Here is a 23,641-nt window from a genome sequence, read left to right as displayed (position 1 = left end):
GAGCCGCCGCCTGCGGGGCTCGGGGACTCGCGGCCCCTGCCCGTCCCCCTCCCACCGGTTCATCCCGGGACGCGTGCTCTGCCCCCGGCTGTCCCCGCTCCGTGAGCCGTGCCGGGACAGAGGCTCCGCCAGGACACCAATGTCAGCTCTGGCCGCAGGTCCCTCACCGCATCCCTCAGGGTCACCACACCCGCGGGAAGCCAGCGACCACTCCCCACCATCAGACACCTCGTGTCCATGCCGCGGGGAGCCACCAGAGGCACAGGAGCCAAACCCACCGTGTGCCCCCAGCTCTGCTCAGAAATCGCCCCAGAGCTCAGCCAGGCTGTGGGGCAGGGAGAAGCTTCCAAGGGCACGGTGAGAACAACACCTGTGCCCCGGAGGCAGAGGTCACTGGTGTGCCAGGGATCTCACAGTGAGGTGCAGCTCCTGAGAACACCCTGGGAGCAGCCCACCACAACACAGGCACCATGGGCAGTACTGCAGCCTCTGCTCCATTCTCCATCCTTACCTCCCCCACTGCCAGAGGATCTGTTATCCTTGACACTTCCTTGGCTCCCAGCCTGGCAGGGCTGCTGTGACATGTCAGTGTTTCTTGGCTCTGAGGAAAAACTGTGCAGTGTTCAGAAATACCCCGTTCCTGCCTCATGAGGGTTAAAGCAAGGCTCCCGTGCTGAGATGAACCGGGTGCACAGGAACAGCGATGTCAATTTGCTGTTCAGCAGCAGGAAAATCATTCCCCCCCTTATTTTCCATCAGGAAAGCAGAAGCCTTTCACACAGAACTTGTTTTTATCAGCACTGATGAAATAAACAGTTACAAGCATGCAGGGCAGAGCCAAATCTCGGGGCAGGGTCCCCCGAGTGTCCTTCACACCCAACACCACCACCAGGATCCACCCACTGTGTGAGACAGAACAGCCACCACCAGAATGGTCTTAACTCTTTATTCCTGTTTTTTTCTTGTTTTTAAAGGACAACACATTCAGACAGCTTTAAATACAACATCCACGTGCAGCTTCCAAAGAAGGCAGCAGTGGGACAGCGTGTGCACTCCCGTCCATCCCTGCCGGCACCAGCCCAGTCCTGGTGTGGGACAGCTCCTGGGAAAACAAAATCCACATGTTTAACACCTCACCAAGCATTCAAAGGTACAGAAGTGGGTCAGGACACGCTGAGTGCTGAACTCAGGCACAGAAGGAGCCCCCAGCTCTCTCCAGAGGCCACAGCTCCCACCCTGGCCCTGGACAGAGAAGGGTCACAGCCCCCCTGCCCCAGGGAGCTGGGGGGAAGCCTGGAGCCACACAGGAACAGGCAAGAATGTGGATCAGTGCTGCAGGCTGGCCTGAGGCCACCTCATTTCCCCTGCAGCCTTCCCCGGCCGCTCCTATAACCCTTTCCTGCCCATTTCCTTCCCGGCTGAGGCAGAGGAAACGGCAGCAGTGGCAGGGCTGAGGTGCCCCCACACACCCTGCACAGGGCACAGGGAGATGGGGCCATGGCTGAGAGCAACTTGGCACCCACTGCTGCCCCAGGGATGAGCCGAGTGCTGGATGTGCCAGGCAGGACCAGATGAGAGGCTGAGCCCACGTCCTGTGCCCAGCTGCAGGTGCTTCAGGAAAACACCCCCACCCTCAGGAAAACACCCTCCACCTGCCCTCCCTGCTGGCACCCACAGCTGCTGCCAGCTCCCTCCCGAGCTGCTGGGATCCCACCGGTGCCACACATCACCCTGTGTGTGCCCAGGCACCCTCAGAGCACCTCTGAACTCACCTCTGAGCAACTGCTTCACTCATAAACATCCTTCTTATCTGCAATGTAATCTACAATCTCCTGTGGGCGCATCAGCTTCTCTGCATCTCCGTCAGGAATTTCAAATCCTGCAAGAAAGGGCACACACTTAGCCCAAAACCAATGGAAAAGGGAGCAAGGGCGAGGAAGGGGTGGCTGGGGGCTCAGGGGACACGCAGGCAGGGGCTGCTGTCAGCCAGAGCTGTCACTGCACTGCCCAAAGTGACACTGCTTCCAGACAGGGGACACGGCAGGCACAGCAGCAGCCAGAGCCCCCCGGACACCAGAGTGTGGCAGGGCTCAGCACCCTCTGCTCCCCTTTCCCCCTCCCCGGCTGGTGCCCATGGGGGGTGGGACAGAATTCCTGCTTCCAACGGGGCTGAGCTCCAGAGCAAAGGGCCATATTCCTGACTGCTTCCAAGGGGCCTGAGCTCCAGAGCAAAGGGCCATATTCCTGACTGCTTCCAAGGGGGCTGAGCTCCAGAGCAAAGGGCCATATTCCTGACTGCTGTGGGTGCCCAGCTCACTGGTGGCCCTGTGGGGTTTGCCCTGCACTCAGGGCTGGCACTGTGGAGTCTGCCCTGTTCTTTGGGGTTTGCCCTGCTCCCATAGCTGGCTCTGTAGGCTTTGCCCTACTCTCGGGGCTGGCCTTGTGGGGTCTGCCCTGTTCTTTGGGGTTTGCCCTGCTCTCGGGGCTGGCTCTGTGGGGTTTGCCCTGCTCTGGGAGCTGGCCCTGCTCCCAGGGCCTGCTCTGTGGGGTTTGCTCTGCCCCCAGGGCCGGCCCTGCGGGGTTTGCCCGGCTCTGTGCGTTTCTCCCGGCCCCACACGGCACAGACCGGCGGTGCCGCCGCTCGCACGGCCCAGCAGCCCCGGGCGCCGTTACCGAACTCGTCCTCCATGGCCATGATGATCTCCACTTGGTCCAGACTGTCCAGGCCCAGGTCCTTCATGAAGTGGGACTCGGCTGTGAGCTGGGGAGGACACGGCGGTCAGCGGGACACGGGAACCCCGTCACACCGGAGCCCGCGGCCCGGCCGCCTCCCCCCCGTCCCGCTCACCTTCTCGGGGTCGATCTTATCGTAGAGCTTGAGCACGTAGAGCACCCGGTCCTTGATGTCGGCCAAGGTCAGCGGCGGCAGCTCGGAGAAGCTGCGGCAGAGCGGCGCGGCCACGCGCGGCAGCCGGAGCAGCGCGGGCGGCGCGGGGCGGCCCAGCGGGGCGGGCGCGGCGGGCGGCAGGCGGCGGAGGGAGCGGAGCGCGGCGGGGCGGGCGGGCAGCGGCAGCAGGCGGCGGGCGCAGGACGAGAGGACACGGGCCGCCATCGTCGCTGTCCCGGCGGGCGCCGCGCGGCGAGACCGGCGCCTGCAGCGCCCTCTGCCGGGCGGCGGCCGCAGCGCCCCGGGCCGCGGTCCCGGGATGGGCCGGACCGGCAGCGGCGATCCCGTGATCCCAGCTGCGATCCCGTGACCGGGGCTGCGATCCCGTAACCCGGCTGCGGTTCCGTGATCCCGGCTGGACCGGGCCGGGAGCGGCGATCCCGTGACCCCGGCTGCGGTTCCGTAACCCGGCTGCGGTTCCGTAACCCGGCTTCGATCCCGTGATCCCGGCTGGATCGGGCCGGTATCGCCGCTCCCGGCCCGGGAACATCTCCACTGCGGGAGACTCCAGACCCTCTCTGAACTCTGTTCCTCTGTCACTGCACAGGAAAGTTCTACCTCGTGTCCAGGTGGAACTTGCCATGCCTGTAGCCTCTTCTCCTATTGCTCAGCACCACTGAGAAGTGCCCAGTCCCTCTTCTTGGCAACCCCTTTAGATAATTACGCACACTGATAAGGTCCCTCTCAGCTGTGTCTGCTCTAGAGGCTGACCAGCTCCAGTTCCCTCAGCCTTTCCTCGTCAGGGGATGATCCAGTCCCTTCATCATTTCCACAGCCTCTGCTGGACCGCTCTAGGAGCTCCGTGCCCCTGCTGTCCCGAGGAGCCCAGAGCTGGACACAGCTCTCCAGCGATGCCTCGCAGGGCTGAGCAGAGGGGAAGGATCCCCTCCCTGACCTGCTGCAAATGCTTTTCCCGGGGACACCATTGTCCTCCTCGGCCCCCAGGACACACTGCTGCTCAGGACAGCTCGGTGTCCATGAGAGCCCCCAGGTCCTTGTCCGCAGCCCCTCACAGTAGAGCAGTGACAACAGACACGGGCTGGTTCCCAAGGCAGCAGGTTTAATGGCACGGCAGGCGGCCCTGCCCGCCCGTCAGGCGGCTCCCGGCTGCGGGGGCCGGTACCGGTACAGCTGCACGGTGCCATCGCGGCGCCCGGCCAGCAGCCCGGCCCCGCCGGGGGCCCAGCGCGCCAGGGCCCAGTGCCCCGCGGGGCCCGGGGGCAGCACGGCCGTGCAGCGGCCCTGCAGCAGGTCCCACACGGCCACTGCGCCCGACGTCAGCACGGCGGCTCCCGCGGTGTCCCACACGTCACCCTCCAGGTACCTGCGGGGACACGGGGGTCAGCAGGGGATGTGCAAAAACACCATGGCAGCGTTTGTTCCGTTAGCCCAGGGCTCAGTTAAAGATTAATAGCAACTGCAGGCAGCCGACACTCCGGACTGTTCCTCCAGTGCAACTGGGAAGGGAGGAGGCCAAGGAAATCCTCCTGGAGACTCAGAACATACTTGAAAAAGGAGTACTCTTAAAACGTGGTTCCCTTAAAAAAAAAAAACAAAACACAAGTGTCCAAGGCCAGGTTGGACAGGGCTTGGAACAACCTGGTCTAGTGGAAGGTGTCCCTGCCCAGGGCAGGGTGTGGGACTGGATGGTCTTTAAGGTCTCTTCCAACCCAAACCATTCTGTGATTCCATGACTGTTCAGTAACCAAGACCTTGGTCCACCACTATTCCCCCACATCCATCACATTTCCTGTGTAAGGACACTGCAGGCTGAGCCTTAAACGCAAGGCTAAGCCTGCTGATGCCTCAAAACACAGGGCAGGAAGGAAAAGGCCATGTGCCTGCAGCCAGCTGCTCCACACAAACAAACCTGGCAGCACGGGATGCTGCAGCTGCAGGTAGCGCCAGGGGTTTAGCCAAGGAGCCCAGGGACACTCCCCCGGTCCCGTGGGGACAAAGTCAGCCCTGAGGAGCCCAGGGACACTCCCCCAGTCCCTGGAGGACAAAGCCAGCCCTGCGGTGACGGTGACAGAGCTGCCAGGGCCAGGGGTCAGGGCACAGCCTGCAGTGGGAAGTGGGCAGGAAGCAGCTCACAGCCCCAGGCTGGCACCGCACACACGCAGGGCCGGATGCAGCCCCTATCACGGGGAGATGGCCCCTGGATCCCCGCCAGGGCTCTCCCAAAGCCCCGCAGGAGCCAGCCCAGCCCGCCCAGCCCCAGGACTCGCCTGCCTGCCGGGCCGGGGGGGAGGCAGGAGGACGTCACCGGCGCGCCCCGGCCCGTGCGCGGGTTGAAGGCCACCACGCGGAACGCTGGGCTTCCACAGGACTCGCTCTCTTTGGCATGAGGGTGGCTCAAAACAACAAACAGAAGGCCCTGATACAGAGGGGGAAAATACATCACTAAAAACAACAGCAGGAGGAGGAAAACCAAAATAATTTTCCAAAAATTAAGTGCTAGACTCTCTCTAATCACAGCCCTGTGAACAGTGATGCGTTATTTTTACTGAGGAAAACAGAAACGGTTTATTTTCCTTATCAAATTAGATAAAAGCAAAAGCAGCTGCTGGCTGATAAGGGCTGATGCAACACAGCAGAGTGACAGCTCAGTGACCCGAGGGATTTATGAATTTCTCTTCCTGTTTCAAAAAGCTAAACCTGCTATAGGATGAGGTGACGCTTCAAAAAACAAAAGAAGTAAATTTTCTGGGTCACACTTTAATCCCTACAAGCTTAAAATGTAACAAAAATTCCATGGAAAGCAGCACAACTGAAAACAGTAGCTCCCAGAATGGCCACAAACCAGCATGAAATATCCTGGGATGGATAATGTGAGGAAGACTCCAAAGAGTCTGACCCAAGGCACCATTATTGGACAAAACATTCTTGTCCCAAAAGGTTACATGCTCACTGAAAACAATCAAATCCTTGATAAAGCACAAAAACCCATTGGGAATCACAGCACAGGTAAAAGCAAGTGGGGAAAGATGATTAGTGTGAATGTTGGTTTCACACAGCCCATTCCCTCGGGCATGTTTGTCCAGAGGAACATTCACAGAGGGATTCTAATGCTGGCAGCACCCACGTGTGACATGGAAGAGGCTTGCCAAGCACCAGGCCTGGGCAACAGCACTTCTGCTTCCTACTCACAGCATGCTGCAGCTTTGGAATGCACCAGGATGCATTGCTCCCACTTTACTAGCACCCTGCAGAAAGCCAGGAGTCCAGGCAGCCAGCGTAGGTTTTTTATTCCTCCTGGTAACCTGTCTATTCTTGAATTATTTGCAGTGTATTGAAATAGAGCTGATAGTTCAGCCCTCCCTAGTAACTTCAATCCTTTATATCCCCATCCCAGCCAGTGCAGCCCAAGCATGAACTGTGAATTTTGTGTACGTACGGAGTCAGAATACGCTCGATGGCAGATGGAAGCTGGGTAGGAATAACCAACGTGCATCTTCCTCAGGAGCTGACCAGTTCTCAGATTCCTGCAGTTGGTGAAAACACAAATTCTGACTCATTCCTAATCACAGTTCCACCCCTGTGCAGGACGGACATGGGTTTGGTTCCACATTAAGCAAACGAAGCCAATAGCCAGGAAGGGTGTAGTGAGGATGATACAAAAGCCATGGAATTACAGCAATTCCCTGGCTGTCTGACTGTGGTGCCACACTGAGCACTGGCCCTCTGACAACCACCATTTCATGGTGGCTCAGCAGCCAGCCAGCACCCCTGTACAGCCCTGCAGCTGCTGAAACTGCCCCCAGCCCCTAAACTGTGTGTGGCAGAGCAAACACTCACCAAACCACAACACTGTTCCCTGCAGTGGTGCCCACCAAGGCCTCTCTCATCCCTTCTACTTCAGCAAAGGCTGTAACCGTTTCTTCAGGGGGCATCAGAGTCTGCCTGTCCTTGCTCCTGAAAGGAGACCAGCACACAGAAGAGCAGGTAAAACAAAAAGTTTGTTCTGGAAGAGGAACATAACACTGCTCAACATCCAAGGTGTTTCCTCGCTTTTATCCCAGCCACCACAGGGACACCACCCCAAAGCAGCACCCCAAACTCACCCCCCTGTCTCTGAGAGAACAAACATCTCCACTTGCTGCTCCTGCATGGTCCTGCTGCTGCTCACCAGCCTCCAGTCCTTTAGCCCAGCAACTGCTTTTATATTCCCAGTTTTCACTAGGCAGTGCTTGAATGAGTCAGTCTCAGAAGAATAAAGCAAGAGCCTAAATCAAGAGACAAGCACACACCATGACAGGAGGAAGCCCCACTCAAATATGCAGTAGCATATAAAGATCAGTCTGTTCAATCAGCCTGCCAGCTCTGAGGTGAATAAACAGGCCTTTACAGTTGATTTTTAGAAATCCCTTCCACATTTTCCAACTGTTAAAGCAACTGAGAAAGTGCCACATTAGTTAAAAAGATAATGTCAACCACTTCTCACAAGGAGCTGAGCTGCAACTACTCAGGGTGCAAAGCACTAGTAAGAAATAAATACAAAACCTTATTTCTCCAATCTCCAGCTCTCCCAGTGCTACACACACGAGGTTACAGGTGTCTGGCAGAGGAACAATCTGGATTACAGGAATCTGGGACAACAAAACAAGAATTCAGTGCCACCCACAGTGTCCCTTTGACTTATTCTCGTTTTCTAGAGTGTTTCAAGTAAAATGATGTGGAGCAGGATGGATTTTCAGACCCCTCTCAAGAAGCACACTAAAATGAACAGCTGCACTCTCTGCTGATTGCCTAATTAAACAATCCCCGCTGATACAAGAGACAAAACGTGTCTTGAGGAACTCTAAGGGGAAAAAGCACAAGTGAAGCGCAGGCACCATTGCGTGCGTAAGGTATTAAATTCCAGCAGGTAACCATACAGGCAGCTCCAAGCTCCTCGTGTCTCAGGAACTAACACATGGGGCGAGGAAGCTGCCTGTAACTCCAGCAGTGAGGATGTGTCCGTACCTCTCTGAAGTGCCAGGTGTGCACCCTGGCCCAGCCAGCGGGGGCCCGTGGCTGCCAGAGGGACACAGCGCTCTCGCAGGCGGTGACCACGCGCAGCTCCCTGCAGCCAGCTGCTGCCCAGCACACCGCGGCCACGTCCACCGCGCCCGAGCACCAGGGCTCCTGCCAAACAGACACCGTGCTCTCCTCTGTGCTCCCTCTGACACCACACAGCGCTCCTGCTGCACTTCTGTTCAGCCCTGTCTGGCAGAGCTGCTGCTGCTGCCTCGGTCACGATTCCCTGCTGCTCTCCCACCTTTAGCTCTGAGACAAACTGCAAGCTCTCTTCTCGGGGGCCATCCGGCAGTGCTGCAGTCAATGGCTCTGCTGCATCTTTTATCTGCATGAACAGAGTAAAGAATGAGCATAATTCAACTTTGAAATTATATTCAGCACCTGCAAGAATGAGGCAGAATTGTTGCATGCTCTCTGTCACTCATGCAGGTACTGCATGCCACTGCTATGATCCATGCAAAGAGAACTTCTCCCTGAAGTCAGACAGGACTCTGGAAAAAGGGGATTTGCCCACAAAACCACTGGCTTAGTACCCTTCACAAAGATCCCAGCGTGTTACCTGTTCAGGTGAGGCTCTGCAGGATTCCTGCTCTTTGTTCTCTGGCTGCTGATGCTTCTCCAAGGACACAGTCTCATCAGATTTGTTCTCAGGACCTCTTTCAGCTGCTGAAGGCAATGCTGTACCTTGCTCCTTCTGGTTTCTGGCAGCCCCTGCAGCACAGGTGTCAGGGTGCAGTGGCACAGCAGGGTCTCTGTGTGCCACATCCCCCAGGACCAGGGCAGCTGCTCCTCTGGGGGAAGGTGGGGTCACTGGCAAGGCAGGTACAGAAGGTGTGTCAGGGAACACCTCAGTGTGCACTGAAGGTAAAACACCCGGGGTTGCACCCACAGCAGGGAAAACAGACGAGGAAATCTCAGGCTCAGGGTGAGCGGGAGCCTCTAGGACAGTCCCCATGGGAGTAAACAGCAATTCATGGGTGGAAAGCTCCTTCTTGGAAGTCAGGCCTTCCATGCAAGGGAGTTCAGGCAATCCAGTTTTGGAAGGCAAAATTAAATTACTTCTGAGACTTTTTTCTTTTGGCTTCATTTGTGCATCTGGTGTGTCCTCTGGAGCCACACCATCCTCAGACACAAAATCCTCCAAGTCATTCACAGGGGATGACTTCAATTTCTCCAGTTTCAGCACTCCAAATTCCTCATTTGGTAAGTGGAAGTCCCTGATGCCCAGCTTAGGGACCAGCCACTGGAGGCTGCGGAAGGAGAAGAGGGAGCCACGAGTGTCGGGGTCCGCAGCAGGGAGCCCAAGGGCAGCAGGACCCTGTGGACCCATGGCACTGCTGCATCCTCTGCTGCTGTCATCTAAACACAAGAATACAAGACAGAACATCGTGTCACAAAATAACCAGCAACTTGCCTTTTCAGATCTCTCATGAAGGGTGTCTTGGATTTTAAAAAACATCAAAACACCATGTTCATCTTAACACACAGAAGTGGCACTTTTCTGGAAAGACACTACACTCTACAGTTACTCTGTACCTCTGGATCAAGACTTTGGCTCAAAGACCACCACCAAAGCCTGACAGATATACCTGAGTGCTCAGTCAGTTTGGTTTATTGGTTTTCTCCCTACACTTTCTCTTTTTACAATATTCACAGACCCTCAGAGAGGAGAGAATAATCATTAGCCATGCAGACTCAGTTGGAGGAACAGATGGACATTCAACTGCTGGCCAACCAGCTCTAGTGCTCACAGCCTTCACTCCAACAGCAAGGGCAGCGCAGTAAGTTCCCAGCCCTGCTCCACCTCTGTTCATTCCCTGCAAGTTTCTGGAATTGTTCAAGGAACATGGGCACCACAATAATCTATTTTTAAATAAATAAATCTCATTTTAAATGAATGAAAGTTAACTCCTATTGTATTTTCTTGCATAAACCCAGCAGGGTGTGAACAGCAGGGCCTGCACTCACAGGGATGTTCCCTGCCGTGGGGAATGGGCCGTTTTGGGGAGTTTATATGTGAGAAGTACCTGGTGAGCCCGTCGGGGGCCTGTGCCTGGCAGAGCAGCGCAGGGAGCGGCGCAGAGGGACACTGCCCCCGGGCAGCTGCTCGGCTCCTCGCTGCCTCTTCCCTCGCTGCACTGGATGTTTATGGCCCTGACACCCAGCAGCACTGGCAGAAGCGTCGCTCCCTGGGCTCAGGGAATCGCTGCTGTGGAGTGGGTTTTGAACCTGCTCTAGCAGAGCCTTATGGCACTTGCCTGGCACTTGGCTCCCACCTGGAGGAGGGTCAGGACACACTGGCTGGGTAGCTCCAGTCACTCCTGGCCCTGTGGGCCCCAGTGCTGCAGCACCAGACAATCTCCTCTCATCTGAAGAAGACCTTTCAAGGTTAGCATCACAGTTTTCCTTTTCACTCTGGTTCTCATTTGACAGCAGAGCACTGCTTTCATTGGCCATTGTGGGATCCTGACTCTCTATAAGCTCTTGTGACACTGGATGCATGGGGGCTTTGCAGGCAGACTTTCTTCTTCCCTTCTGTTTCCTCTGGGATTGTCTCTGCTCTTGCCTTGTGCTAGTGATGCTTTTCTGAGAAATGGATTCCAGAGAAGTGCTGCTGTTGCTGGATGCAGGAAGAGATTTCTGAGAACTACTTGAGTTTGCTTGATCGTCTTCTGCCCCAAGAAAAGGGAAGGGCTCAACCCCTGGCTCTAAATCACCCTCAGCTCTCTCTTGCAAGGGCTGGTTGGGGTTTGCATCTTTCTGCTTGCATTTACTCCGCTGGCCTTTCTTGCTCCTGCCCAGCTGGCTGAGGATGACAGCGTCCAGGTCCACCTTCCTCTGGCAGTTGGACATGCGGCGCGTTGTCCGGACGTAGTACTCCACGGGGAAGAGCAGCCCTTCCACCACTGTGCAGGAGCTCAGCGTGCCCTCAGGAGCCACCACCTTGGCAGCAGGAGAGAGCCTTGACTCAATTTCAAGCTGTTGATTCTCCAGCAGTTCTTCAGCAGTGTCCAGAGCTTTATCTGCAGGACAGGGATTCACGGTATTAGTGTCACTTTGATGTCCTTCATGGTTATTGCTCTCCTTGGTTATGCTGGTATTTCTGCTGTCAGGCAATATTTCATTTTCTGACATTAAATCCAGGAGCCCACGTAATTCTCCCTGATCTTCATACAAACTCTGACCCTCTGGCTGTTTTATTCTACTGGGGGATTCTTCTCTGCCATCACCTCTGGGGTCAAGTAAAACAGAATCTCCATGCTGTGAACACGGCTCATGTCCATCAGGTGTGGCCACAGCCCTTGAGGGCTCAGGCTGCCAGGTGTCCCTGCTGTCCCTCAGCGCATGTGGGGACAGCTCAGGCTCTCCTGCAGTGACACTGCCACCAAACACATCCTGTACAAGCCCTGATGCTGCATCAGGAGTGAAACTATTTCTTTCTCCCTGCACAAGCACTGCCCCAGGTGCCCTTTGAGCAGGTTCCTCAGTGTGCAAGAGGCTGCTGTGCCTGAACACTGGTGACTGAAGCTCCTCTGCACTGGCAATTTGATTTTTCATCATTTCACCAGTACTGATTAGATGCACATCATGCACTGATTCCCTTTCCTTTGATTCCAGAGCCTTTGTCCGTCTCCGCAGCTTCATCATGCCTCGGGAGGTTTGGGGCTTTTTCTCCACAGGGACAGGACTGATGGTCCCACAGCACAGGTTTTCCTGTCTGGCCTGAAAGCTTTCTGCCCGGGAGCTGTCCTGAGGGCTAACCTCATCACTGGAGAATTCTGGAATGTGCTTAACTGTGGCAGATGTTGTCTTCTCCGTGCCAGCATCAGAGCAGGTTTTAGTCTGTAACTGAGAGGGCCCATCTCTGTCAGGACTAGGAGATGTGTTATCTCTAGAACCTGGGGGAGAAAATGCCACACGTGTAAAGTACTCCTAAAGTCCTGTCCAAGAAAAAAATCACATGGTAAAATCAGGCTTTGTTATCAGGGAAAAACGGGGATCTTACAGTCAGGATTGGAGCACCGCAGACCTGGGGAGGAGGGAAGCAGAGCAGACATTACTGCAGAGCACGGCGCAGCCCAGGGCAAGGGCCGTGTGGGGGCAGTGGATGTGGGGGCAGTGGCCGAGGGGACAGCGGGGCCCGGAGTGAGGGTCAGCAGGGCCGGGTGCAGGACGGTCCGTGGGGCAACAGCGGCCACCGGGTCCCCGGGTGCTCCCACAGCCCTGTCCTGAGGGGGGACTGCCTGCGGCTCCCACCGAGGCCAGGCACCCCGTTCTCCCCGGCTCCTACCTGGGGCACCCCGTTCTCTCCGACTCTCACCTGGAGCGCCCCGTTCTCCCCGGCTCCCACCTGTGGGGCTCCGCTCCCGCCGGCCGTGGCTCCTGGCTCGCTCGGCTCGCCGTGCCCGCTGTGGACAGACAAGACCCGGCGGGGCTTGGACCGGCTGGCGGTGCCCCGGTGCCCCCCGGCCCGGCCCGGCCCGGCCCGCTCCGCTCACCCGCAGCCGGATGACGGTCTCGCTGTATTCCCGCCTCAGCAGCTCCAGCTTCTCCCGCAGCTGCAAGAGATACCTGTCGGGATGGGCCCGGGACGGTCCCGGTCCCGGTCCCGCCGCCCCGGCCGGCCCCGCACCTTCTCCTTGTCGGCTCCGCTCAGGGCCGCCGCTGCCGGCGGGGCCTCCATGGCAACCGGGGCGCGGCGGCGCGGCGGGCGCGGCGGAGGTGACGCGGCGGAAGCGGAGCTCAGGGCCGGGCGGGGCGGCCATGGAGCTCAGCGAGATGCTCTACAACAAGTCCGAGTACATCGAGACGGTGCGGGGCCGCGGGGAGCGGGGGAGCGGGGCTCGGGGGGCCGCGGGGAGCGGGGGGCCGTGGGGCCGAGCCGGGCGCGCCGGGGGGCGGCGGGGCCCGGGACACCGGCCGTGACCGCCCGTTCTCCCCGCAGGCCTCCGGCAACAAGGTGAGCCGGCAGTCCGTGCTGTGCGGCAGCCAGAACATCGTCCTCAACGGCAAGGTGAGCGCCGGGCGGCCGCTGCCGTGTCCCTGGCGGTGCCCGCGGCACCCAGCGCTGCTCCCCCGCAGCATCGCTGCGAGCTGCCCGTGCTGCTTCCGTATCCCGAGCGGCACCGTCCTGCTCTGTGCTAAGCCTGCTCTGTAATGCTCGCTGGCATGCCCAGAAGGGCAATTGGTGGTTCCAACCTCCTGCACTTTTGCTTTGTTGTCACTTTCCTTTTGACTGAAAGAATCGTCCCTAAAGTACGGGAATCTTGCTGGAGTGCCCGGGCCCCGGCATGAGTTTGTGTAATAAGTGCCACCACAGGCGGCAAGGGGAGCGGGTTTAGCTGTGTGTCCTTCTGCAGACAATCGTTATGAACGACTGCATCATCCGCGGGGACCTGGCAAACGTGCGGGTGGGCCGGCACTGCGTGGTGAAGAGCCGCAGCGTCATCAGGCCGCCCTTCAAGAAGTTCAGCAAAGGGTAAGAGTCCCCTGCCCCTTCCTTTAGGGAGAGACCTGAAAAATCTGTCAGCTTGACTGAGTCTTGTGTTCCGAGAACTCTTCCTTTTGCAGCAATTTGCAGAAATCATCTCTCAAACCTGCTTTTTCCTCAGATGCTGAGCTGTGCCTTGAGGGTTTGTGTTCCAGTCCTCTGTTGGATGGAAAGTGATAGATTAGAGTAGCAAAGTGAAGAGCATGTTTCAGTTTCTATGTGTTTATTAACAACATCTTCCTTCTCATTTGGGCCATCCTTTAGAGAGGAGAAACTCAGAAACCGTTCTGTCTCCCTTAGCAGCGGATCCACATCTGTTAATCCATCCGGGGACGGGAGGCTGTGGGGTGATTCTGGGTCTAGCAGTGCCAGTTTGTTTGTTGGATGCATACAAATACTCTCCTGTTGCAGGGTGGCTTTCTTCCCTCTGCACATTGGTGACCATGTCTTCATAGAAGAGGACTGTGTTGTCAACGCGGCCCAGATTGGCTCCTATGTGCACATAGGCAAGAACTGTGTCATTGTGAGTGCCATTTCTGTACTTTCTGTGAACTCCTGCGTGCTGCCGAGGCCCTGTGACAGCAGCTGAGATGTGTCTGCACCAGCTGGCTGGAGCAGGCTCACTGTCTGTGCTGTTCCTTCCTGCTCCTCGTCCTTCTCTGCAGGAAGCTGAGCTTTCAGGTTTACTTCTCTGAGGACAGCGTGTTCAGCTGCTGCTGGCTGCAAAATCCATCCCAAGTGTTGTCCCTGTGGCTAATGGGGCCGCCCAGGGGAGGCAGCCTGGCCACAGAGTACAAGTGGAATTGTGTTTCTGTGTAAATAAGACCAAATAGTCAAGGCTACTGTGTGCTGAGGTAGAGAAGGCCTTGCTGGTACTGCTTGACTCAGGTTTTTGGTGACAATTTGAACATTGACATGTTAATGTGCAGTGGTACCTGCGCTAGTTGAAAGCAGACAGACATTTTTCCTCAAAAAGAAAAGTTAATTTTATTGGGAGATCATTCAGTCAGGGTAAAAATTTATTCCTGTGATCTCTTATAAAGGATATGTTTTGAGCAATTAATCTTCTTGAAATTTAGGTAACATATCAGTAATAATAAGAAAACCTCATGTTCATAGTGTTGTAAATATAAACTTTTCCTGTTCTCTGCTTTAGGGACGTAGATGTGTTTTGAAAGACTGCTGCAAAATCTTAGACAACACAGTACTCCCTCCTGAAACTGTAGTTCCACCTTTCACTGTCTTCTCAGGCTGCCCAGGTATGCTCCCTCTATCTTCCCTTGCACAAAACTGCAGATAACATGGATGTTCTTATTTTAAATGGGATTTCTATAACAAAGGTGTCCCTTAGCATTTAGTGCCTAAAAATAAAGTTACTGGGTACTTGCTGCACTGAAAAGTAGCCCTTTTAACTTGTGAAACTCCCTGTTTTAGTGCATGTACACAGGTGGAACACGATGACTGATGGCCATGCTGTTCTTCTTCCAGGACTCTTCTCGGGGGAGCTCCCGGAATGCACCCAGGAGCTCATGATTGACGTTACCAAGAGCTATTACCAGAAGTTCTTGCCACTCACTCAGGTCTAGTAGCCACAGGAGCGTTCTGGGGGTGGGCAGAGGGACCCTGAGCCCCTCTGTGCCTCAGCTGGCCTGACCAAGCAGTCCCTCGTGAAAGCTGCTGTGTCCTGTTCAAACTCTGTGTGCTCGTCCAGTGTACTCCATCCCACGTTGTCTGAGTTGTGCCTCTGAATGTTCTGGAGCTGGGAAAGCTGAACTTGGGGCAGCAGCTGGGAGTGAGGCCGGGCTGACACCTGCCTCAGCCTGTCTGCTCAGTTCTGTCCTAACCCAAAGCTAGGCTTAGGTTTGTTGGGGGCAGTCTCCATCCCAGCAGGGCTGTTCTGGCTGTGCTCTGGGCACTTACCAGGGTTCCTAGACCTTTCCTTTGGCACAATCCTTGCTGCCCATGGGCCTGCATGCTGAGGTGCACGGCCTCTTCCTTTCTCCCTGGGATTCTCTCCAGGGGTACATCATCCTGCTGTTGGCTTTAGGAGTTTTGGCTGACACTGACAGCTGTCTTCCTGTGCCTGACAGGATGTTCCTTAGCTTTTAGCTCCTGAAGGAGACCTGTGCTCTCACCCCTCAGGGCTAGTGTTCTTGGGGTCAGTGCCACTTCCTGACTTAAAGAGCCAAAGGCCTTTGAAAAGAGGATTGCCATGTCACTCACAGAATTCAGTGCAGCAGAAAGTGGGTAATTAAAAGTGAGAGAATGCTGCAAATGTTCCCATTTATTACCCAGTGTCTGCATTTGCAGAAAGCTCTTCTGTGCTTTTCTGCATTATGAAACTTAAGAATGACGCTCAGACTTCTTAGAAAGAGTGAAGATTTCATTTTGGACATGTAGTAGAGCATGAATAGTTCTTGCTGAGAGCAGCTCTGGACGTTGGAGGCATCTGATGCTCGTGTACCTGAGTACAGACAAGTGGCTGCACACCAGTCTGCCTGCTCTGGTTGTGCTCTGTTAAAGCTTAGCCTAGTCCTGCTCTAGGTTTTAACCTGCATGTTGTAGTGTAGCAGCTGGGGGTTTAGGTGTGTGGCAGGTGTGTGACTGTGGATGAGCAGCCCTGGGGCCTCAGCTGATCTGTGTAGCAAATGCTGATACACCTTAGTAGCCAATAGCTGTGTGAGTACTAACGTGTGTAGTAGCTGCTGTACATCCCGTGTAAAACCACTGACTGGTTTGTATTTTTACTGTACATAAATTAAAGCCTCTTCAGTTGTTCAAGTGACTCGTGACTCTTCAGACCAAACTAGATTGAGGTTCCTGCTGTGCCTGGGCATGAGCCACAGCCCCTTGTCCTGTGACTGCTACAGCCTATTCTGGCTGTCCTGTGCATTACAACACGTATTGAAACAGGGTGAAACAGCTGCTTGCTCTCTCTGAGGGGCCTGAGAGGTCTCCTCTGTCACAGCCTTGACAGGTTTGGGGCTTCTTGTGAGATTCCCTGCAAGTCAGGAGTTGAGAGCACTGCTTTGCTCCAGGGTGTCTCTGGCAGTGTCTGGCAGGAGTGGGGTGTCTGTGCTGTGTTGCTGTGTTGTCACCTCAAAGTTTCAACACCACATTGTGCATTTCACTGGGATCGCTTGATCAGCAGCCACAGCAGCAGGGAGAGGAGTGGCAGAGGGGATATGAGTTTGGGAGTGGGGTGGCAGCTGGAAAAGTCTGAGTGATGAATTTCCACAGCACCTGAGAGCAGAGCTGTAGTGCATGAAGGGATGTGACGCTGCAATAACATGTTTCTTGGCCTGCTCTTCCTTCTAGCTGTCTGAGCTGACTCTTCTGCCTTAATTAAAACCTCTTTTGTTGTCTTTGTTAAGGTGGCCTCTGGCAGGGCCTAAAACCAAGCCACCACTGAAGATCCCTAACACCCAGCATTGTTAACATTCCTTACACTGGCCACTTTCTCCTCCTGCCTCTGAAGCGTCCCTCTGACCTGGGCTCAGCTCTCCGCCTCTGCCGGTCTGGGAAGATGGAGTGTCAGTGTCCCAGCTCTGCAGGCAGCCTTCCATCCAGCGTGGTGCAGGAGTGGGGAAGCATATCCTACAGGGAGGGGAATGTCTTCTGTCAGCAATCTGTACAAACACTGAGCACTTCTAACCCCAAGTCGCTGTGTGGCTTCATTGATCCCTGTGTGCTTTGCTCGGCGTTGCTGACCAGGAGGGGCAGGGTGTGCTGCTGGATGTGAGGAGGTTCAGGGTCCCTGGAGCACACCCTCCCTGCCTGTGCTGCTGGTGGCTCGGCGTGAGGAGTGAGGGCCTGCCAGGGCTGTGTGGGGATGTCTGTGCCTGCTTTGTGGAGGGCAGAATCCCCTGGGATGATCCAACCCTTGAGCTGTGGCTATGGTGACCTGCAGGGCTCCAGGCCCTGTCCGTGCACCGGGCTCCAGGACACCCTGGCTCAACCCGCCGGGCAAAAGCACTGTGTATGCCGGTCACTGACAGTGTGTGCTGGTCACTGACAGTGTGTGCTGGCCACTGACTGTGTGTGCTGGCCACTGACTGTATGTGCTGGCCACTGACTGTTCTTTGTTAGCCAGTGCTGAAAGAAACAGCTTCTGCCCATGGGGAAAGGGGGCAAACGGTGTTCATTCCCTCAGCCCATGGCACCGTGCGTGCCAGGGAGCAGAGAGCAGGAGCCTGGCTGGGGCTGCTGCTGTGTGCTTGTGGGATGTTTGTCATTGTCATTGGTGGTGGAGTTCAGGCATGGGAGCATCATCCCACGGTCACCTCTCCCGGCAAGGGGGCCCAGGAGCCAGCACCGCGAGTGCCGGAGGGCCTGGTGGGGGGGACGGGGGCAGTGAGGGCAGGGACAGCCCCTCAGAACGGCCACACTGGCACCCGAGGGTCAGCAGCGTGGGGGTGCCCGTGTCGTAAAAACCGGCTCAAGGCCGGTTCCTGGCTAGCCACGGGAGTCCCGCTGGGAACCGCAGGACATGGGAGCCGCGGGGGCGGGCGGTGCCGCAGCAGGGCCTGTGCCGGGAAAATCCACGCCGGTGCCAATCCCGGGGAATGTCCTTGGCGGAGCGCCCCGTGCCCGCGCTCGGGGTCCCCGGGAGCGCGCGCGGCCGCAGCCAACGGCCGCCGGCGCACGCGCACACCGCGCGCCCCGCGGGGGCGTGTCCGAGCGCGCCCGGCCCCGCCCCCGCGGGTGCCTGTCTCCCTGGGCTCCCATGGTGCCCCGCGCGCCGCGTGGATTTTAAATCGTGCGGCCAATGGGGAGCGGCCGCGCGCGGTAACGGCCCCGGCGCCGCCTTTGAATCGCGGCCGGACCGAGCGAGCGGCCCAGCTCAGCCCGGCCCGCCGCGGCACCGGAACAGCCACCCGGCACAGCCACAGGCACCCGCGGCTGTACCGACACAGCCACCCGGCACCACCACTGCACCGGGACCCGCCGGTACAGGGACTCGGCACACCCAGCTTCCCCGGTACCGAGACCCGCAGCTGCACCGGTGCAGGGACCCGGCACGTGCCGCTTCCCCGGCACCCACTGCTGCACCGGGACCCGCCGCCCTCCCGCAGCCGCTCTTTCGGTGCAGGCAGCCGGGGCCCGGCGGAGCCCCAGCGCGGACACAGCATGAACGCGCCGGGCGGGAAGGCGGCGCGGCCGGCGGCGCTGGCGGAGCCGGCCCGGACGGCGGCGGCGGCGGCGGCGGGGGGGAAAGAGGTGCCGAAGGTGCTCGTGGACCCCCGCACCCGGCGCAGCTTCGTGCGCGGGCGGTTCCTGGGCAAGGGCGGCTTCGCGCGGTGCTACGAGCTGGCCGAGGCCGAGAGCCGGGAGGTGTTCGCGGGGAAGGTGGTGCCCAAGTCGCTGCTGGTGAAGCCGCACCAGAAGGAGAAGATGTCCATGGAGATCGCCATCCACCGCAGCCTCTCCCACCGCCACGTCGTCGGCTTCCAGGGCTTCTTCGAGGACGACGACTTTGTCTACGTCGTGCTGGAGCTCTGCCGCCGCAGGGTGAGGGGCCGGGGGGCGGGTATCGGTGTCCCCGGGTATGGACTGTCCCCTTCCCCGCGTCCTGCGGTACTGAGCTCCTCCTTGTCCCGCAACCCCCGCCCCGGTACTGACCCCCCGTCCCCCCGCAGTCGCTGCTGGAGCTGCACAAGCGGCGGAAGGCGCTGAGCGAGCCCGAGGTGCGGTACTACCTGCGGCAGACCATCCTGGGCTGCCAGTACCTGCACAGCCACCGCGTCATCCACCGCGACCTCAAGCTGGGCAACCTCTTCCTCAGCGACGACATGGAGGTGAAGATCGGTAAGTGCAGGGACCCCAGCCCGGGGACTGGCCAGCCAGGGCATCTTGGTCATATCCCGTCTCCCTGTCCCTCCAGGTGACTTTGGCCTGGCCACCAAGGTAGAGTATGATGGGGAGCGCAAGAAGACCCTGTGTGGGACGCCCAACTACATCGCCCCAGAGGTGCTGGGCAAGAAGGGGCACAGCTTTGAGGTGGACATCTGGTCCATTGGCTGCATCATGTGAGTCAAGCTGCCATGGAGATGGGCAATCCCTGTGGTTCTGGTCTCCTTGGCCCCTCTGAGCTTCAGTGTGATCCAAAGCTCCAGGTCACTGTCCTCCACAGTGCTGAGTCCTGCTGCCACGCAGCTCCCGACCTTCCCCAACTGAAACTTTCCCTGCAGGGTGCTGGATCCCAGCTTCCCTTTCCAGGGGACAGGATCCAGGCACAGTACACGTAGCTGTCAGTGTCTAATGCCAAGTGTGTTCCCCCTGCCAGGAAAGCCCCTGGGTGTGCTTAGGACATGGTTGCTCCTGTGCACAATCTGAGTCTCTTTTCAAAACTGACCCTCTTTTGTCTGGGAATGGCCAGGTACACTCTGCTGGTGGGGAAACCGCCTTTTGAGACCTCTTGTCTAAAGGATACGTACATCCGGATCAAGAAGAACGAGTACACCATTCCCAAGGTATGCCGCTTCCCATGGAGCATCTGTTTGGCCCACAGTGGTGCTTGGTGAGCCTCCTGCTGCAGCCTCTGTGTCTGCCACTTCTTGGGCTCTCCAGCAGGGCAGGGGCTCTCAGTGCTGGGGGGCTGGTTCAGACTGGGGTGGCATGAGCCTTGTGGGGAGCCAGCAGCTCCCTGCCCTGCAATCCAGAAAAAATCTGAACTGGGCTGATGGTGTGTGGGGGTGAATGGACATGGGCAAGTCCATGAGGTCTGGGCCAGGTCCCCAGCTCATCACACTGCTGATGAGTTGGTGTTGCTCAAGTCGTTTGACCTCAGGGACTGGGTGCTGTTAGGAGCCAGTTCTCTGTGCCACTCAATTCTGCTTCCCCAGGCTCGTGTCCTGCTTGCCCAATGCAGCGCTGGAGCTCTGCTCCAGGCAGAACTTCCCTGGGCTGCAAACCCCGTTCATTTGTCACTAGTGCACATTGTCCCTGGCCCATCTCTAAACTCCACCTGTCCCTCAGCACATCAACCCTGTGGCTGCAAACCTCATCCAGAAGATGCTGAGGTCGGACCCTGCCACGCGCCCGACCATCGATGAGCTGCTGAACGACGAGTTCTTCACCTCGGGGTACCTGCCCAGCCGCCTGCCCACCAGCTGCCTCACCATCGCTCCCCGCTTCTCCCTGGCTCCCAGCAGCCTGGAGCTCGGCGGGCGGAAGCCGCTGACCGCGCTCAATAAAGGTGGGTGTGGGTGCCTGGGTGGGGCTGGGCACGGCCTGCCCGCCTCCAGCAGCATCCACAACCTTCAGTGTGCCTCCCTCATATCATCTCCTGATCCTTATGGAAACTCAGAGCATTTGTGGTGAGGGGGCTCTCCCTGCTCTGCCCGGGACGAAGCACTGCATTTGCTTCAGCTCTGTGAGGGGCTCAAACTGATGCCTGGGAAGCTTCACCAGAACACAAGGAAGACCTCTCCTATGCAGTGCCTGAGCACTGAACAGATTGCCTAGAGAGGGTGTGTGGAGTCTCCCTCACTGGAGATACTCCAGAATCCTCTGGACACATCCTGTGCTCTGGAATTACCCTGCTCATGTGCCACCACGGTCCCTTCCAACATAAGTTGTTCTGTGTGTCAGGTGTTGTCTGTACCTGGTGCCTTTGGAACCTCGCCCTGGTCACATCTCAGTGTTGTGTCTCTGCCCAGGACTGGACAGCCCTGCCCAGGAGCCCTTGCCGGAGAAGGAGGAGGCGGCGGGGCTGCGGGAGGTGGGAGATGCTGTCAGCTGCCACCTGGCTGACATGTTGCAGCAGCTGACTGCAGTCAACGCAGCCAAGCCCTCCGAGAGAGTGGCAGTGAGGCAAGGTGAGCCTGGGGCAGCCCACGGGCCTCATGGGGTGCACTGGCTGTGGGAAATGTCTCCTAACAAGCTGCTTTCTTCCTGCAGAAGAAGCTGAGGACCCGGCCTGCATTCCCATCTTCTGGGTTAGCAAATGGGTGGACTACTCAGATAAATATGGACTCGGTAAATACCATTGGTGGCAATGCTTCAGGCTTTCCTTGTGTCTGAGGGGGCTGGCAGAAGCCTGGGTTGGGGCATTTCCTAGGCCTGGGTTTTTAATCACCATATTCCAGTGTGTGTGTCCAAGACCACTGCCAGGAATCTTACCAAATACCCCAGGAATCCAGAGCAGTGGCCATCAGCCCTGGCCACTTTAATGTGGACAATGGTACCTGTGCATGACCAAGTTCTCCCCAGCCTGCACAGGGATCCAAGGTGGCAGCAGAGGCTGTTTTTGAAGCAGCTGATGCAATAAGGGAGATGACTAATCCAGAGGTGGAAAAGTGCCAGCCAGACCTCCCCAAAGAGGAGACCTGGCAGGGCCTCGGTGGGATGGCTGTTAGGGAATCCCTGGGTGATAAACCATCTGCCTTGGTACTTCCCACTGCTTGTTGTCCCCTGAGATTGGAGGTCTCATGGGGTCCCTTCTGGGCAGGTTACCAGCTCTGTGACAACAGCGTTGGGGTTCTCTTCAATGACTCCACTCGGCTCATCATGTACAACGATGGGGACAACCTGCAGTACATTGAGCAGAACAACACCGAGTCCTACTTCACCGTGAGGTCCTATCCTTCTGCCCTCAACAAGAAGGTCAGTCCTGGGGGCAGGAGCCCTGGCTGGGGGGTGGTGAGACTCCTGCCACCCTTAGGCTTTGATGGCAGGGTGGGTTCCAGGGAGAAATGTTTATTGAAGGCCACTGGCACTTTGCAGGCTTCCTCTAGCTGGTGGCACATAGCCCCAAGGACAGACACTAGCAGCTCTAGCTGCTATCTGAGGCTCATTTATGAGCAGTTAGTCCTCACAAGACATCCATGTACAAAGTGTTCAGCAAAGCAAGTCTGATGTGTCACAGAGTTAACTTTGACGATTTCCACAAGTTTTTGCTGTGACACCTCAAGCTCTGAGAGATGCAAGGAGGATCTGGGACTGTGCTCCCCCTCCCCATGCCTGGGGTCACCCTCAGCCCCTCACAGCCCATCCCTTCTGCAGATAACACTACTGAAGTACTTCCGGAATTACATGAGCGAGCACTTGCTGAAGGCGGGGGCGAACATCACGCCACGGGAAGGGGACGAGCTGGCCCGACTGCCCTACCTGTGCACCTGGTTCCGGACCCGCAGCGCCATCATCCTGCACCTCAGCAACGGCACTGTGCAGATCAACTTCTTCCAGGTGAGGCTCTTTGCAGGGCTGTGGCTCTGGCTGCACGTGGTGTGGCTGGGACGGTGGCAGAGGGGATGACCTGAGCCAAGGCTGTGCCCAGGGAGCCTGGCTCTGGGAGCTGTCTGTGCTGGTACCTAAAGCCCCCAGAGTGTCCTCCCTTGTGAGGGGCTGTGCTCTGCAGCAGCAGGCTGGCTGCTGCAGCTAGCTGTTGCCCTTTGCTGCACTCTGAATGAATTCTACAGAGGGATTTTGTCACACACTCTGGGTGTGCTGAGATGGCTCATGCTGAGGAAATGCTGCCCCAAGGAGCACGGTGCTCAGCGAGCATGTGTTCTCACCCCCCAGGACCACACCAAGGTCATCCTGTGCCCTCTCATGGCTGCTGTGACGTACATAGATGAGAAACGGGACTTCCGCACGTACAAGCTGAGCCTGATCGAGGAGCACGGCTGCTGCCGGGAGCTGGCCAGCCGCCTGCGCTACGCCCGCACCATGGTGGAGAAGCTCCTCAGCTCCAAGTCTGGCTCGGGCCGCGTGAAATCTTCCTCCTAGACCTCGTTCTTGCTGGACTCGACATCGGTGCCAAACTGCCCGGCTGCGGAGGGAGAGGTCTGGCAGCTTCCCTCCCATGGCCCGGCTGGGTTCCCACTCCTGGGTATGGGCTCACTGCCCCGAGGAAGCCCCTGCTGCTGTGGGAATGGTGTTGTTCACTGACTGGTGCCCAAAGGTTTCTTGCTTCCTGCTCCTAACAAAGTGTATTTTTAAATTCCCTACCTAGTCTGTTTTTCTAATTTCCCAAAGCCAAAAACCCAGCTCCAAACCAGCCCTCTCGTTTGAGGTGCCTGGGGCTGCTCTTGAGAGAGCAGAGCTGGCAGTGAGGTGTCTGTACATGGCTGTGCCCGTGCTCTGGGCTTCGTTTCCTCTGGCAGAAGCTCAGGTAAGGTATTGAATGAGCCCGGGGTGAGATTTGAGCAATTGGCCTTTTAATGCTGAAACTCCATGAA

At 57.4% G+C, this 23,641-nt stretch overlaps 4 protein-coding genes across 5 annotated transcripts; 2 read left to right on the top strand and 2 right to left on the bottom strand.

Annotated features, from left to right (window-relative positions):
- Window positions 1-932: 932 nt before the first annotated feature.
- NDUFAB1 (NADH:ubiquinone oxidoreductase subunit AB1) lies at window positions 933-3,143 on the bottom strand. Its single transcript, XM_071444757.1, has 4 exons — window positions 2,849-3,143; window positions 2,674-2,761; window positions 1,773-1,879; window positions 933-1,102 (listed from the first exon to the last, which is right to left on the bottom strand). The coding sequence occupies exons 1-3, from the start codon at window positions 3,110-3,112 to the stop codon at window positions 1,788-1,790; spliced, it is 444 nt and encodes a 147-aa protein (XP_071300858.1). The 5' UTR covers window positions 3,113-3,143; the 3' UTR covers window positions 933-1,102; window positions 1,773-1,787.
- Window positions 3,144-3,986: 843 nt separating this feature from the next.
- On the bottom strand, window positions 3,987-12,687 carry PALB2 (partner and localizer of BRCA2). 2 transcript variants are annotated; one of them, XM_071444755.1, is made up of 13 exons: window positions 12,600-12,687; window positions 12,466-12,525; window positions 12,258-12,375; window positions 9,994-11,865; window positions 8,526-9,325; window positions 8,208-8,291; window positions 7,913-8,074; window positions 7,451-7,536; window positions 7,012-7,173; window positions 6,746-6,862; window positions 6,345-6,432; window positions 5,176-5,324; window positions 3,987-4,271 (listed from the first exon to the last, which is right to left on the bottom strand). In XM_071444755.1, exons 1-13 carry the CDS (start codon window positions 12,648-12,650, stop codon window positions 4,040-4,042), a joined length of 3,981 nt encoding a protein of 1,326 aa, XP_071300856.1. In that variant the 5' UTR covers window positions 12,651-12,687; the 3' UTR covers window positions 3,987-4,039. The 2 variants fall into 2 exon arrangements, with proteins under 2 accessions (XP_071300856.1, XP_071300855.1); XM_071444754.1 differs by having other exon boundaries at window positions 4,189-5,324; window positions 12,288-12,375.
- On the top strand, window positions 12,671-17,117 carry DCTN5 (dynactin subunit 5). Its single transcript, XM_071444756.1, has 7 exons — window positions 12,671-12,778; window positions 12,912-12,980; window positions 13,327-13,445; window positions 13,869-13,980; window positions 14,614-14,716; window positions 14,946-15,037; window positions 16,832-17,117. Exons 1-7 carry the CDS (start codon window positions 12,731-12,733, stop codon window positions 16,850-16,852), a joined length of 564 nt encoding a protein of 187 aa, XP_071300857.1. The 5' UTR covers window positions 12,671-12,730; the 3' UTR covers window positions 16,853-17,117.
- Window positions 17,118-18,288: 1,171 nt separating this feature from the next.
- PLK1 (polo like kinase 1) lies at window positions 18,289-23,637 on the top strand. The gene is made up of 10 exons (XM_071444667.1): window positions 18,289-18,968; window positions 19,097-19,265; window positions 19,342-19,486; window positions 19,837-19,930; window positions 20,436-20,655; window positions 21,119-21,277; window positions 21,360-21,437; window positions 21,910-22,064; window positions 22,464-22,646; window positions 22,983-23,637. Exons 1-10 carry the CDS (start codon window positions 18,588-18,590, stop codon window positions 23,187-23,189), a joined length of 1,791 nt encoding a protein of 596 aa, XP_071300768.1. The 5' UTR covers window positions 18,289-18,587; the 3' UTR covers window positions 23,190-23,637.
- Window positions 23,638-23,641: the final 4 nt, after the last annotated feature.

Source organism: Agelaius tricolor, unplaced genomic scaffold (assembly GCF_023055355.1).
Source record: "Agelaius tricolor isolate 1412-34295 unplaced genomic scaffold, bAgeTri1.0.p SCAF_19, whole genome shotgun sequence".
Lineage (NCBI taxonomy): Eukaryota > Metazoa > Chordata > Aves > Passeriformes > Icteridae > Agelaius > Agelaius tricolor.
This window is presented reverse-complemented; position numbering and strand designations above follow the sequence as displayed.

Coding starts and splice junctions, on each gene's coding strand:
- NDUFAB1 (XM_071444757.1), bottom strand. CDS start 3,112: ATGGCGGCCCGTGTCCTCTCGTCCTGCGCCCGCCGCCTGCTGCCGCTG. Junction 2,762..2,848: donor ATAAGATCGACCCCGAGAAG/GTGAGCGGGACG, acceptor TGTCCTCCCCAG/CTCACAGCCGAGTCCCACTT. Junction 1,880..2,673: donor GGCCATGGAGGACGAGTTCG/GTAACGGCGCCC, acceptor CCTTTCTTGCAG/GATTTGAAATTCCTGACGGA.
- DCTN5 (XM_071444756.1), top strand. CDS start 12,731: ATGGAGCTCAGCGAGATGCTCTACAACAAGTCCGAGTACATCGAGACG. Junction 13,446..13,868: donor TTCAAGAAGTTCAGCAAAGG/GTAAGAGTCCCC, acceptor CTCCTGTTGCAG/GGTGGCTTTCTTCCCTCTGC. Junction 13,981..14,613: donor TAGGCAAGAACTGTGTCATT/GTGAGTGCCATT, acceptor TCTCTGCTTTAG/GGACGTAGATGTGTTTTGAA.
- PALB2 (XM_071444755.1), bottom strand. CDS start 12,650: ATGGAGGCCCCGCCGGCAGCGGCGGCCCTGAGCGGAGCCGACAAGGAG. Junction 12,526..12,599: donor GCGGAGCCGACAAGGAGAAG/GTGCGGGGCCGG, acceptor TATCTCTTGCAG/CTGCGGGAGAAGCTGGAGCT. Junction 8,075..8,207: donor AGTTTGTCTCAGAGCTAAAG/GTGGGAGAGCAG, acceptor TCTGTTTGGCAG/GAGCCCTGGTGCTCGGGCGC.
- PLK1 (XM_071444667.1), top strand. CDS start 18,588: ATGAACGCGCCGGGCGGGAAGGCGGCGCGGCCGGCGGCGCTGGCGGAG. Junction 20,656..21,118: donor GCTGACCGCGCTCAATAAAG/GTGGGTGTGGGT, acceptor GTCTCTGCCCAG/GACTGGACAGCCCTGCCCAG. Junction 22,065..22,463: donor CTTCTGCCCTCAACAAGAAG/GTCAGTCCTGGG, acceptor TCCCTTCTGCAG/ATAACACTACTGAAGTACTT.